Here is a 15,019-nt window from a genome sequence, read left to right as displayed (position 1 = left end):
ATGTGAGGTTCCTGCTGTCTTAGGGTTCCAAAAGACAATCGATAGTTAATGTTATCATCACATTATTTGGTAATTGGGTTAACTTTGAAAAGTCCTTTTGTTAGGGTTTGCTGTACAGTACCCAGTATCTTGTATATAGCTGTGCTATTGGTTGCTTCTGTTGAATTACTTTTATTTTATTAGTGATTTCACATTGTTTTACAGAATTATTAGGTTTCAGGTGTATTTTTATACCCACACTTGTTACATGCGAGTCACCACATCCTCCACCTAAGTCTCATCCTCCCTACTCTACCTGCCCTCCCCCACCCCACCCCATAACTGTTTTAGTTCTCACATTTTACAGGAAAGAGTCTGGTTCCTGCCCTCTTCCTCACTCTCCTTTGGTTTAGTCATCTATACTCTGCATATGAGTGATACCACCTGGCAGTTGTCTTTTACCTCTTCACTTATTTCACTTAGCATAACCAATTCCACCGACAGCTGGTGAGAATGCATACTGGTACAATTTGGAGAATTCTTAAAGAAAGAAACATGGAATTACGCTATGACTCAGCAATACTGGTCCTAGTCATATACTCAAAAGACATGGAAGTATAAATTTGAGGAGATATGAGTACATCTATGTTTATAGCTGCATTATTTACAATAGCCAAAGTATGGACATAACTTAAACTTCCAATGACAAATGACTGATAAAGAAGTGAGAAATATACAAAAGGATTATTTTATAACTTATTTAATGATTAAAGACTCATAAAATAATCTGTCTTGATAAAAAAAGTACTTTCAATGTAATATGATATTTTGGAATTTTAAAAATTTCTGTTTTGCTGAAACTGTGGTTACTTGGTTAGATTTCCAGAATTTACTCATCTTGCATAATTGAAACTTGGTTCCTTTGTGTATTTCCCTCTCCTAAGTCCTTAGTAACCACTGTCCTATTCTCTTCTATGAATTTGACTATTTTAGATTCCACACAAGAGTGAGATTAATATTTTTGTTTGGCTTTTCCCCACATAGCATAATGCTTTCTACATTCCTTCATATATTTACAATGACAGATTTTCTTTTAGTTTCAAAGTTGAATAATATACCATTGTATCCATACACCCGATTTTCTTTATCTATTTACCTGTTGGCAGATACTTATGTTGTTTCTATCTCATTGCTATTGTGAACAGATGACTATAGGTATCTTTTTGAGATCTTTAATTTAATAGGCTTGGGTGAATACCCACCAGTGTTATTTCTGTGTAATACATGTAAGTTAGTGGCTGTTAGTTAACTTGACTGTGCAATTTTTTTCATTTTCTAAATATGTATAACAAATGATAAAGTTGTGTACTTTTTAATATATACTAAGTATAGACTGAATAACACCAATTTCTTGTAGCAAAAATAGTCACAGACCTATTCTTTCATTGTCAGGTGAGAACATTTGAATTTACCTTTCACATTTCAATTAATTACTTTAAAGCTTCAGAACTTTACTTGGAATCCTGTTTATCAGAGTTTCCTCAATCTCAAAAGACAATGCCACTCATTCAGCCATGTCATATCCAGGCTACTGGTATGTAATATGAAATGTTTAATAGATGTGCACAAGTCAAATAATTGCACTTATGTATCTATAAGTTAAAAAAATTTAGAACATACCTTCTGCAACCCTCAATGACCCTGGGTCCATGCTCCCAGAGGGCTAGAGAATGGGAAAGCTATCATGGGAGGGGGTGGGTTATGGAGATTGGGTGGTGGGAATTGTGTGGAGTTGTACCCCTCCTACCTTATGTTTTCGTTCATTAATCCTTTCTTAAATAAAAATTTAAATAAATAAATAAATAAAAAGAAAAAAAAATTAGAACATAATATTCATTTTTAAATGGGGGGAATACTATAATGCAACAATAAATATGTATTATTTGAATTGTTAATATGAGAGTGAATTTTGTTAAATAGGATAGCTGTAATCTCACAGGAGTAACTTTTGTTAAAAAATGTAGGATATACTTTAAAACAAAATTCAGCTTATGCATTGTGTGTTTATTCATTATGATTAAATAAAAAACATAAAATATTAAGCTAAAATCACCGAATATAAAATAAAGTGAACATGTTATTTATTTATTCTTAATATTTATTTATTCCCTTTTGTTGCCTTTGTTATTTTATTGTTGTAGTTAGTATTGTTGTTACTGATGTCATCATTGTTGGATAGGACAGAGAGAAATGGAGAGAGGAGGGGAAGACACATAGGGGGAGAGAAAGATGGACACCTGCAGACCTGCTTCACCGCTTGTGAAGCGACTCTCCTGCAGGTGGGGAGCCGGGGGCTGGAACTGGGATCCTTATGCTGGTCTTTGTGCTTTGCGCCACCTGCGCTTAACCCTCTGTGCTACCGCCTGACCTCCCCTATTTATTTATTTATTTTTTTGTAGGACAGACAGAAATGGAGAGAGGAGGGGAAGACAGAGAGAGGGAGAGAAAGATAGACACCTGCAGACCTGCTTCACCGCCTGTGAAGCGACTCCCATGCAGGTGGGGACCAGGGGCTCGAACCGGCAACCTTACACTGGTCCTTGTGCTTCACACCATGTGTGTTTAACCCACTGCAGTACTGCCTGACTGTGATGAACATGTTATTTAAGAAATTCTTTTTTCACACAGGCGAAAGTTACTATAGAAGTGATGCTGTGTTGTTTCATATATCTTTGTCTGAAATTGAAAGATAATTCTGCCAAGAGTAATAGAATCAGTGGGCAAAAAGGGTTGAAGGATATGGTTTTTTTATTCTGATTTCTGGTATAGCAAGTAAAAAGCTTGAAATTCAATATTCTTTCCTAACATCGTGTAGAAGATCAACAGATCTTGGCTCTATAAGTCATGGTGGACATAGAAAAATCTTACTATTCCAAAGATCCCCAAGATTTAGGAAGAAGACATAGAAGGGGAGAGAAAGATAGACACCTGCACACCTGCTTCACCGCCTGTGAAGCGACTCCCCTGCAGGTGGGGAGCTGGGGGCTCGAACCGGGATCCTTACGCCGGTCCCTGCGCTTTGCGCCACATGCGCTTAACCCACTGCGCCACCGCCCGACCCCCCCAAGATTTCTTTTTAAAATTTTATTTATTTATTAATGAGAAAGATAGGAGGAGAGAGAGAAAGAACCAGACATCACTCTGGTACATGTGCTGCTGGGGATTGAACTCAGAACCTCATGCTTGAGAGTCCAATGCTTTATACTGCACCACCTCACAGACCACCCCCCTAGACTTTCTTGTTTCAAATGATCCATCCTTAAATTATTTTATTTACTTCTATATTTCCCTTCTATATTTCTCCACTTCTGTGATTCTGCATAAGTCATACGTACAAGGGAAGCTTCATGAAAGGTGGAGTGATGTCATGTTGTCTCTCCTCTTCTCTCTCTCTTTCCATCTCCAACCTGTTCTCCTTTTCTGTCTCTGACATTAAAAGGGGGAGGGGAGTAAGGACTCCTCTAGGAGTCATGAAATTGCACAGGCTCAAAGCCCTGGTAATTGTATTAACATTAGAAATACAAAATTGTAACTTGGTAGATGTGATAAACCAAAATATTCTGGAAATGTTTCAAGGTACAATTTTCTTTTTATTTTTGCCTGGGAATATAAAATATAGAGAGAACTTTGCATATATTGTTTCATGTTGAAACTATGAGTTTATGGCTAATAATATACTTATCAGTACTTGTTTTCCTTTGGTAGTATTGCAGTCACCACTAACATTATCTAGCACTGAATTTATACTTGAAGCCCCACTGCATGCTTTCGATTCTAAAGCGAAGGTCACAGAAACTAAGGTATGTATAGAAAATTTGTCATTTACAAGTGTTTTTTTCAATTATGTTTTTTATTGATTATTCAGAAGCATGTTTTGTAAGAACATTTTCATTTTTTGAGAGCTTCCATATGTAACACACATTGATTCTCAAAAGGAGTTGTCAGAGTATACAAACATATAGTCATTTCTTTTCTTTTTTTAATATTTATTTATTAATGAGAAAGATAATAAGACAGAGAGAAAGAACTGGACATCACTCTGGTAAATGTGTTGCTGGGAATCAAACTTAGGACCTCATTCTTGAGAGCCCAGTGTTTTATCCACTGCACCACCTCCCAGACCACGTAATTTTATTTTCTATATGGTTAAATTTAATAGATCTATTTAGAACATTTTAAATATAGGTCATCCTCACCTAAATGAGAACTATGATTAAAATTATTTGAAATGTGCTTCATAAGTTTAAGCTCATTCTTTACAGTATATAGCTTTATAGGATTTGGAAAACGTGTGTAATAATTTACCACTTCAATACTATACAGAACAGTTTTATCACACTAAAATAAAACCTTTGTGTAACCCATTTCTAGTCACTTATTCTATCTTTCACCCACACTTTGAAATCACTGATGTTTTTTTAATTTAGTAATAATTTTCAAAAAATAGGGATGTAATTCTCCACCATTCCCATCACAGAGTTCTGATCCCCCACCCCACTTCAGTGGAAATTGCACTAGGTCCCCCAAAGTCACAGATATGGGTTGACTATATATCTAAATCAATCAATCAATCAATCTACTTATCTATCTATATATCATCTATATATTTTTTTTGCCCATTTTTATTCATGTCTGTGGCCAACAGCTGTTACTACTTCCAAGTGTCCTTTTTTCCTCTTCACTTTCAGGTAAGCAAAACAGTGCCTGACTTCCTCTGGTGTTCCAGATTCTCTTCCCTTTCAGGGATGGTTTTAAAATAAAGATTACTGGTGACAAATTTTTGGGGTTCTGGTTGAATTGGAGTTCAGAGCCATCTGATCTTCATCCCCTAACACTTCCCCCCTCTGGCAGTATAGACCAAAATTTTTTCTGAAGTGCTAGCTTCTGTAGTTGCTTTTCCACTGGACATGAACATTGATTGGTTGACTCATACCCTCCCAGCCTCTTTCTTTCTTTCTTTCTTTCTTTCTTTTTTTCTTTCTTTCTTTCTTTCTTTCTTTCTTTCTTTCTTTCTTTCTTTTTTTTTTTTTTTTCCCTCCAGGGTTATTGCTGGGGCTCGGTGCCTGCAACACGAATCCACTGCTCCTGGACGCCATTTTTTCCCTTTTGTTGCCCTGGTTGTTTTATCGTTGTAGTTATTATTATCACTGTTACTGATGTTGTTGTTGTTGTATAGGACAGAGAGAAATGGGGAGAGGAGGGGAAGACAGAGATGGGGAGAGAAAGATAGACACCTGCAGACCTGCTTCACTGCCTGTGAAGTGACTCCCCTGCAGGTGGAAGCGACTCCCCTGCAGGTGGGGTTCTGGGGGCTCGAACTGGGATCCTTTTGGTGGTCCTTGTGCCTTGTGCCATGTCTGCTTAACCCGCTGTGCTACCGCCGACCCCCCTCCCAGCCTCTTTCTATCTTTCCCTAGTAGAGTAGGGCTCTGGAGAGGTGAGTTCAAGATGCAACTGTAGTAGCATCTGCAACTTGACCACTGATTTTTTGCATCCACATACTTTTTCATTTCTAAAATTATAGATAAGTTAATTATATAATGTGTAGCCATTTGTGTCTGACATCTTTAACCTAACAAAATACATTTAATATTTCAGGATCTACATGAATTAATATATCACTTATTTAACTACTTAACTTAATTCCACTGTATAGCACTACCAAAGTTTGTTTATAAATTAAAAATCTTGGGGGCTGGGTGGTATTGCACCAGGCTAAGAACACACATCACCACTCCCCACCTGCAAGGGGGATGCTCACAAGTGGTGAAGCAGATCTGCAGGTATCTCTCTTTCTCTCTTTTCTCTATCTCCCATCTTCTCAATTCCTATCTGTCTTATCTAATAAAAGTATAAAAACAAAGGAAAATATGGTTGTCAGGAGTGGTAAATTCATAGTGCTGACACTGAGCCCCACCTATAACATTGGTGAAAAAATGAATTACTACTAAAGATCTTTTTTTTTCTTCTAGTGTTTGATGATTATGAGCAAAACTACTTTAAATATTCACATACATATTTTGGTTTGTGAATATACATTTTAATTCCCTTAAGTAAGTACTTAAGAGTATTGTAATAAAATCCCAAGATTTTCCAAAGTGACTCATTTTGAATTCTCATCTTCAATGACAGTTCTTGTTACACTGTATCCTTGCTAGCTAGCATAGCTATTTTGATATTTTATTTCTCTTCAGCCTCTAATTTTTGTGTACTTCTCATATGATTAAAAGACTAAAATAGTTACTTACTCTAGATTTCCCAACATCATTTAAAATTTTATCTGTGATTAGCATCTTAATCACTTGAATTAATGCATAGGGCCTAAGCTGTGGTAATACAAACTAAATTTTATATTGAATACCATAATGTTTTTTTTTTAATTAGTGATTTAATATTGATTTACAAAATTACAAGGTAATGGGTACAATTCCACACTGTTTCCACCACCAGAGTTCTGTGTCCCCATTCCTTCCATTAGAAATTGCAGTGGCTCTCCTGAGGTCACAGATATAAGCTGACTATTACTTCTATAGCTATTCTGTCTGCCTGTCGATCTGTCTGTCTGTCTGTCTGTCTATCTATCTATCTTTTTTTTTTGCCCATTTTTTTCTGTGGACCTGCATTCTCTTCCATTTTAAGTCACACCTATACCTTACTCTTTCTGAATGCCCTTCCTATTTTCTTCTTGATGTTGAAGGGATTGAATCCCATAATTTTTATGAATTAAAACATTTTCATTTCTGAACAGGATCTAATCTTAAATAATACTTCAAATAGAGATGTGAAATGGAAGCTTGATGTTACAAATGCTGATAAACTCTTTAAAGACAAGATATTTCACTTTAGCTCACAGTATGGTCTCGTTAAAGCACATCAAGAATGTTGTATTTCCATAAGTTTCAATCCAAGTAAGTGCTTTTCTTATCTTTATTTGCTGATATTCCAGTTTATTGTTCATATATTATTTTACCATGTATGAATTTTTAGATTATTGGTTACATGTTCATAAAACGGTTTTAATAATAAGTTTCTTAGGAGACCTTTGTTGTCAATATACTTGAAAAAAGCTCCTGTGATCCTCCCTCTGGTATTCATACCATTGAATGTATACATGCATGTATCTGGTATTCATTCATTCATACTCCCTTCCAATATCAAATAGTGTTGATATATGACCATTGGATACTATGAGTATGATAGTGTGTAACTTCCAAGACTGGGTCAGAAATGACATCACAATATCGGGTTTGTAATCTTGAATTGTTTGCTTTGGGGTAAGCTAGCCAATATGCCTACTTACTTACATTTTCAGATTTTTAAAAATTATAACAACTTTATATTTCATTTTTGTAACTTTTGTGATAAATCTCTTGTTTAAAAAAAGTTTACCAGACTTTCTTTTTCCTCAGAACTTGTTATTTCTAATCTCTTTTTAAGTCATTTTATTGGGCTTAATGGTTTACAACTGTTTGTACAAGGGTACAATTTCTCATCTCCCCATGATAAGTGTCTGTAAAACACTCACCCCCAGCATAGGTTCATTTCTACCATAATGCACCATAAACCAACACCATCTCCACCTCTTTTTTTTTTTCCCCCAGGGTTATTGCTGGGCTCTTTTTTTTTTTTTCCCCTCCAGGTTATTGCTGGGCTCGGTGCCTGCACCATGAATCCACGGCTCCTGGAGGCCATTTTCCCCCCTTTTGTTGCCCTTGTTGCCGTAGCCTCATTGTGGTTATTATTATTACCATTGTTGATGTTGTTCATTGTTGATGTTGTTCATTGTTGGATAGGACAGAGAGAAATGGAGAGAGGAGGGGAAGACAGAGATGGGGAGAGAAAGATAGACACCTGCAGACCTGCTTCACTGCCTGTGAAGCGACTCCCCTGCAGGTGGGGAGCCGGGGGCTCGAACCGGGATCCTTACGCTGGTCCTTGCGTTTTGCACCACGTGTGTTTAACCCACTGCACCACCGCCTGACCCCCTACCATCTCCACCTCTTTTCTTTCCCTTACTCAGACTCCTTTGCTTTGGTGCAATATACCCTACCCAGTTCGAGTTTCTCTTTGTGTTTTCCCTTTCTGTCTTTGTTTCTTATGTTCCACCTTTAAGTTTGATCATCTGATATCTAGCTTCTCTTTTTAGCTTCTCACTGAACATGATTCCTTCAAGCTGTATCCAAGATGAGGCAAAGTAGTTGACTCTCTAGATCTCTTCTTTGGTGAAGACTGTCCATATCCTCTCCACGTATTTTAATGTTGTGTTATTGTTGCTGAATTTAGTGAATATATATATATATATATATATATATATATATATATATCCACTAAATATATATATATATACATATATATTCACTAAATATATCTATTTACTAGCCCTTTGTCTAATGAATGTCATGTAAAGATCTTCCCCATCCGTAGAAAGTCTTTCTGTTTTCATGATGGTTCGTTCCCTTTGCTGTGCAGAAAATTTTCAGCTTGATATAATCCAACATATTGCTTTGTTTTTGTTTTTCTTGCTGTTTTACTCATATCTTCAAAGTAATTTCCAAAGCATAGATGGTGAATTGTTCTCCCACTGTTCTCTTCTCTGTATTTTATGGTTTCATGTCTAATGTCTCTGTCTTTGGTCCATTTGGAGTTGATTTTTCTGCATGATGATTTGTAGTGGTCCTGTTTCATTCATCTGCATGCTTCAGCACAGTGTTCCCAGCATCATTTTTTTTTTTTGAAGAGACACACCTTCTCTATTTAATGTTCTGGACCCTTTCTCAAAAATTAATTGTTCATAGGTGCAAGGGCTTATTTCTGTGCTCTCAATTGTATTCCACTGGTCTCTGTGTCTATTTTTTGTTCCAGTACCAGACCGTTTTGATAATAGTCCTATAGTATAATTTGAGGTCAAGAAATGTGATACCTCCAGTCTTGACTTTTTTTCTTTTTTTCAAAATTACCATGGCAATTTTAAGTATTTTCTGGTTCTAGATAAATTTTTGTGGCCTTTGTTCTGTTTCTTTGAGGAAGTTTGGTGGGGCCTTGAGAGGGATAGCATTAAATCTGTTTATGGTTCTGAGTCAGATGGTCACTTTGATGATGTTAATTATTCTTTTTTATTTATTTATTTATTTATTTATTTATTCTATTTTGTTGCCCTTTTTATTGTTGTAGTTATTGTTGTTGTTGCTGATGTCGTTGTGTTGGATAGAACAGAGAGAAATAGAGGAGGGGAAGACAGAGAGGGGTAGAGAAAGATAGACACCTGCAGACCTGCTTCACTGCTTGTGGAGCGACCCCCTGCAGGTGGGGAGCCAGGGCTCGAGCCAGGATCCTTATGTTAGTCCTTGCGCTTTGCACCACATGTGTTTACCCCACTGCGCTACTTCCCGACTCCCCAGTGTTAATTATTCTAATCCATGAGCACAGTATATCTTTCTATTTATTTATATTACTTTCTTATTTTTTATTTTATTAGTGATTTAATATTGATTTATAAAATTGCATGATAATAGGGGTATAACTCCGCACCATTCCCACCACCAGAGTTCTGACTGCCCAATCCCTCCATTGTAACTACAGCAGTTCTCCTAAGGTTGTAGATATAGATTATTATTTCTACAACTGTCTGTATATATTTGTATATATTTGTACATTTGTTTTTAAGGTCCCATCTTCTTTTCTTTCCCAGTCACACATAAACCTATTACTACATTCAAGTGTATATCTCACTTTCTATTTCCTTGAATATTGAGTATGATTTTTGGTTCACAGGTCTTTCAGCTCCTTGCTCTTATTTTATTTTATTTTTTTATTTTGCATGAGTTATACAATTTTCCAACACCATTGAAGATAGGCAGAGAGAGTGAGGGAGACCAAAGGGCCAACACTTTCTTCAATGCGATGGAGGTTGAACTTAAAAGTGAGTCACACACATGATGAAGCAACACACTACCCAAGTGAACTATTTTGCCCCATACTATTTTAGAATTGTTCTATTTCCTTGAGGAATGTCAGTAGGAACAAGGCCTTGAAAGCATGAGGTCCTGAATTTAATTCCCAGACTACATTCACTAGAGTACTGTGGCTTTATCTCCCTCTCTCTTTCATTTATTAATCTTAAAAAATAAATCAGTGGGAGTCGGGCGGTAGCGCAGCGGGTTAAGCGCACGTGGTGCAAAGCGCAGGGCCTGGAGTAAGGATCCGGGTTCAAGCCCCCGGATCCCCACCTGCAGGGTAGTTGCTTCACAGGCGGTGAAGCATGTCTACAGGTGTCTGTCTTTCTCTCCCCCTCTCTGTCTTCCCCTCCTCCCCCTATTTCTCTCTGTCCTATCCAACAACAACATCAATAATAACTACAACAATAAAAAAACAACAAGGGCAACAAAAGGGAATAAATAAATAAATAAATAAATATTAAAAAAATAAATCAGTCTTCAAGCTGGAGAGGTAGGGTGCATACATTTTCAAGTGTATAGTCCAACTTTGAGTCTCCACATGGGAATGACATAGCACTGTAAAAAGCTGCAGTGTTATTGGCTATTTTTCTCTCTGAATGAAAAAATTGGCCCGAGAGCAGTGAAATTGCATATGTGTGATTATTGACTGCAAAATAAATAAATAAATATTCTATTGTCCTGTTTCTCCAAAGCACATATATTTTTTCATAATAATGTAAATGTACTTTAAGGAAGATTGCTCTATTTCTAGACATAGCATACTTTAAAAGATTTTTATTTCAATAAAACCTCATTAAATTCCTCAGCATGATTAATCCACTTTCTGGGTAATCTGTTTTGCTCCGTTTATCTGTGACTTCATATTACATCTTAATGTTTAGTAAGGCTTAAACTATAGCAAAGTGTTTTGGTATGTGAACTAATCTGAAATATTTAATTTTTTCAATAGAACGCTCCACAAAATACACAGCTGACATCCCTCTGTATTTAAATGATATTCCAATTTGCTATCAAACATTATCCCTGAGTGGAGATATAAAATCACCTAAATTGGTGTTTGACCCTCCATTTGTATTTTTTGCTCCTATTCCTTTGAATGTAACAACTGTGATGGAAATCAAAATTTTACCTGAAAACTACTACAGGTAAATGCATAATGAAAAATTGCAATATTATCTTTATATGCCTTTTATTTATCTGTGTTATATGTGTTATAAGCAATGTCTGGTTTGTTCTATAGTTTTAAAGACTCATTATTTAACTGTGAATTTAAATTTGATTTTTTTGCCACCAGGGTTTTTGCTGGGACTTGGTGTCTGCACCACTACTGTTCCTTTTTCTTTATGTTTTGACTGAGGATGGGAGGCAAAGAACGAGAGGAGAGAGAAAGAGGAGGGGGAGGCACTCTACAACATTGCTCCACCACTTGTGAAGCTTCCCCCCTGCAGGTGGCTTGAGTCATCACACATGGGAATATCTGCACTCTACTGGGTGTCCTCCCATCCAGCCCCCAAATAAAAACATTTTATTTATTTATTCATTCATTCACTCATTCATTCTACCAGAGCACTGATCCACTCTGGCTTATGGTGATGAACCAATAACTTTGGAGCCTCAGACTTGAGTCTCTTTGCATAACCACTTTGCTATCTACCCCTGCCCAATAAAACCATTTTAGAGCCTTCTTAGTTGTTGCACGATTAGTCACTGAATTGTCTTTTGAGAAGCAAGCTTAAAAATTCAGTGCATTCATTTGCTTTTGCTATGTCATAAATTGTCACTTAGTGACTTAAAACATGTGCTTGTGCCTGTGCAGATAGCATAATGGTTATACAAAAAGACTTTCATACCTGGGCATGAAAGACTGTTCAGTCCCCCAGCACCACCAAAAGACAGAGCTGAAGAGTGTTCTGGTCAAAACAAAACAAAAACAAAAAAAAAAAATGGATGTTTATTTCCATGAACTACTAGATATTATACCCATGTTAGATCTTCTCTAGTTAAATTGTTTTACAGTTAAGAATTCTGAAACCAAGAGAAAACAAAGTTCCAAGTGTGATGTAATGGTTGAAAATATGTTAACATGGTTGCGGTTGAAGGGCGTAGTGAGAAGTTTAATTTCTAATGTTTGGTTTGCTTGATGAAATGAGTGCTAACTTTTGCCATGGGGCATGCTCAAATGCCATTTTGTAAGACAGTGTAGTTCTTCAACATTAGCTTAACAACGTTGGAATCCACAGTTCTTTCAAGACCCTATCTCAAAGTAGACACCAACTTTTATTACTTTAACAGAAAATAGAAGTGACTAGAATTATATTGTGCTAGAAAGCATGTTTTATTAAGAATCATTATCTAATAAAAGAACTAATCTTTAAGATTTTGAATTAATATATAGAATGTTCATTTAAATATAACCCAAATCCAAAAGCTGAATTTTGCAAAATATGATATAGTGAACATGTGAAAAGTCCTGTAGAGATTATGTAACTCAATCTCTTCATTCTATATATAGTAAAATCAACAGTATTAATGACACACCTGATGGCATCTAACTACTTAAAAATAGACTGGATTTAGCGTGATTTGTACATTGCTTTTCATGTTTCATCCAATGAACCACAATGATTTATTTCAGGTTGAGATAGATACTTTTTCTAAATTAATTAGTAGAATAATCTGCATTCTAATTAAAATGCTAAAGAAATACCCTATTTGACCATTCTTACTTGCTCTAGGAGCCTACATATATAATAAAATAAAGATTAATATGGCTAGATATTTATTAATCATTAAAATTTATTAATTCAATTTAAAAGTGAATATTAGAGTCCAGGGAGGTCACTCAAGTGGTAGAGCACTGGACTTAACAAGCATGAGGTTCCAATTTTGATCCCTGGTATTGCATATGCCAGACTGATGCTCTGGTTCTCTCTCACTCATGTGTTTTTCCTCCCTAATAAATAAAATTTTAAAAGAAAAGAAAATGAAAGTGAACACTATCCTAAATTATTAAAAATTAAAAATCACAAATATTTTATTAAAAATCACAAATATTTTAGATTGGCTAGTCCTCCCCCCATTTCTCTCTTTCTCTCTCGTTCTTTCTCCATAATAAATAAAGCTCTAAAAACATAAAAATGAAAGTAAACACTATATCCTGTTATTAAAAAAACACAAATATTTTAGGTTGGCTAAGTAAATTATAAATAATGAAATCTGTGAATAGTAAGTATGTTTTTATATAGCTATTTAAAAAATATTTGTGGGCCTGGGGAGTAAGCATAATGGTTATGGAAAAGACTTTCATGCTTTAGGCTCTAAGGTCCCAGGTTCAATCCTCAGACCACCATAAGCCAAAACTGAATAGTGCTCTGATCTTTCTCTCTATATATCTTTCTCTCTATATTACTCCCATTAAAAATGAATAAGTAAAATATTTAAAAAGGAAAAAAATGTTTGTGATGTACTAATATATATACGAGTAATAGATAGTATACAAATTAAAAAGAATACACGTGTATATGCACTTGTTAATATTATTTATTCTGCATACTTTAAAGCTTTAGCTATAAAAGGGTTAGCTTTTGTCATTTTTTTCAGGCTATTTAATGACAGTACTATTTATACAATGGATGTAAATAAAAACACACTGTATTAAATTGGTTTTTTTTTCTCCTTAGAAAACAAAAGGAACTTTTCTGATCACTTTATGTGGTTGGTAAAGTTCACATAATATCTGTCTAGTGTGACCAGTAAAGAAGAGGCAGCACACAATTATCTTTGATAACTACATATTATTTTAATTATTTTCTAATATTTAAAAAACAGATAAAATTTTAAATCCAATTGTTTGCATGTGCACTGAGCTAATTTATTCTTATTTTAAGCAGAAATTCATCTTTACATGTCCATACCCCTGCTACAAGACTTCTTGATGGCGATGAGATTTCTCCTTTATCCGTGGTATTTCCAAAAGAAAATGCTGTCACGGGCTCTTCCAATGGAATTAATGACGTGATAACGTGCCATCTCAAGTTCAGTTCACCTAAACCTGTGTCATTTTCCTCCAATATTGTTTTTTCTGACTACAGAGATAGCCAGTAAGACATTTAAATATATATTCTTTTATATGTGACAGTGAAGAATAATGGGTTTCTGTTCTGCACTATTATAGAATATTAGGAAGGAAAGACATCTAAAATAATGGTTTCATGGAGCCAAGAGATCGCTTACCTGCCTTGTTTACAAGAGAGGTGCCACAGTAGCAGGTGAAGCTCTGATGCTGTGATATCTCTTTCTCTCTCTAAATGAAACAGTTGGCCTGAGAGAGGTGAAATAGCATATATGGGAGAACCTGGCCCTGAAAAACAAAATAAAATGAAATCATAGCTTCAGAAAAACACTGTTTAAAGTTCTGAATGTAGTGCTGCACTCATGAGAAACAGAATGATAATAGATGCCAGGATATGCACCAGATTCTCAAGTAATAATGTTTTGGTCAATATTGTTTCATTATAAAGTTGATGAGAAAAGAAAACAATAAACCCAGCCCAGGCTAAATGAAACAACTTTTCCCCCCAAGGATGTGGTTTCATGGTACTTCATTTTTTTAAATGTAGCCATTTCCAAGAATCTATCCACTACCTTCAGTGAAAACTTACTTATTAGGGAGCTAGGTTGCCTAGGTTTGAACACTGCCTTTGTTAGCTGGGTGAAGTTACTTAATTTCCTGTGCCTCTTGGTTTCCTCATTTGTGAAATGAAAGTAATAGCATGATTGAACTCATCTGCAATTATGAGAAATTCATTTAGTTAATAATTATAGGGTAACTGAATAGGAACTGGGTCCAAGCAGATGTTAAGTAGTAATTAAAATGAGAAAGTTAACATAATGAGTTTTCCAAAAATGTGTTTTTGTTACATGTTGTTTTAGTCTCAGGAAAATTATACCTTAGTGAAACAATGTTTTGTTTTGTTGATGTTTCATCTTGTAAGACCAGAAAGACCACTTCCACATTGATATGA

The 15,019-nt window shown here is 35.5% G+C and overlaps 1 protein-coding gene across 1 annotated transcript in view; it reads left to right on the top strand.

Annotated features, from left to right (window-relative positions):
• Positions 1-15,019, top strand: part of CFAP47 (cilia and flagella associated protein 47) — a 194,664-nt gene that overhangs the window by 52,540 nt on the left and 127,105 nt on the right. The window contains exons 22-26 of the mRNA XM_060182678.1: positions 1,432-1,573; positions 3,745-3,839; positions 6,788-6,947; positions 10,945-11,140; positions 13,886-14,095. Of these exons, the coding sequence (XP_060038661.1) occupies positions 1,432-1,573; positions 3,745-3,839; positions 6,788-6,947; positions 10,945-11,140; positions 13,886-14,095 (803 nt within the window). The remainder of the gene's footprint in view (positions 1-1,431; positions 1,574-3,744; positions 3,840-6,787; positions 6,948-10,944; positions 11,141-13,885; positions 14,096-15,019) is intronic.

Source organism: Erinaceus europaeus, chromosome X (genome assembly GCF_950295315.1).
Source record: "Erinaceus europaeus chromosome X, mEriEur2.1, whole genome shotgun sequence".
NCBI lineage: Eukaryota > Metazoa > Chordata > Mammalia > Eulipotyphla > Erinaceidae > Erinaceus > Erinaceus europaeus.
Note: the sequence above shows the minus strand (reverse complement) of the source record. Positions and strands in the feature narration are given on the sequence as shown.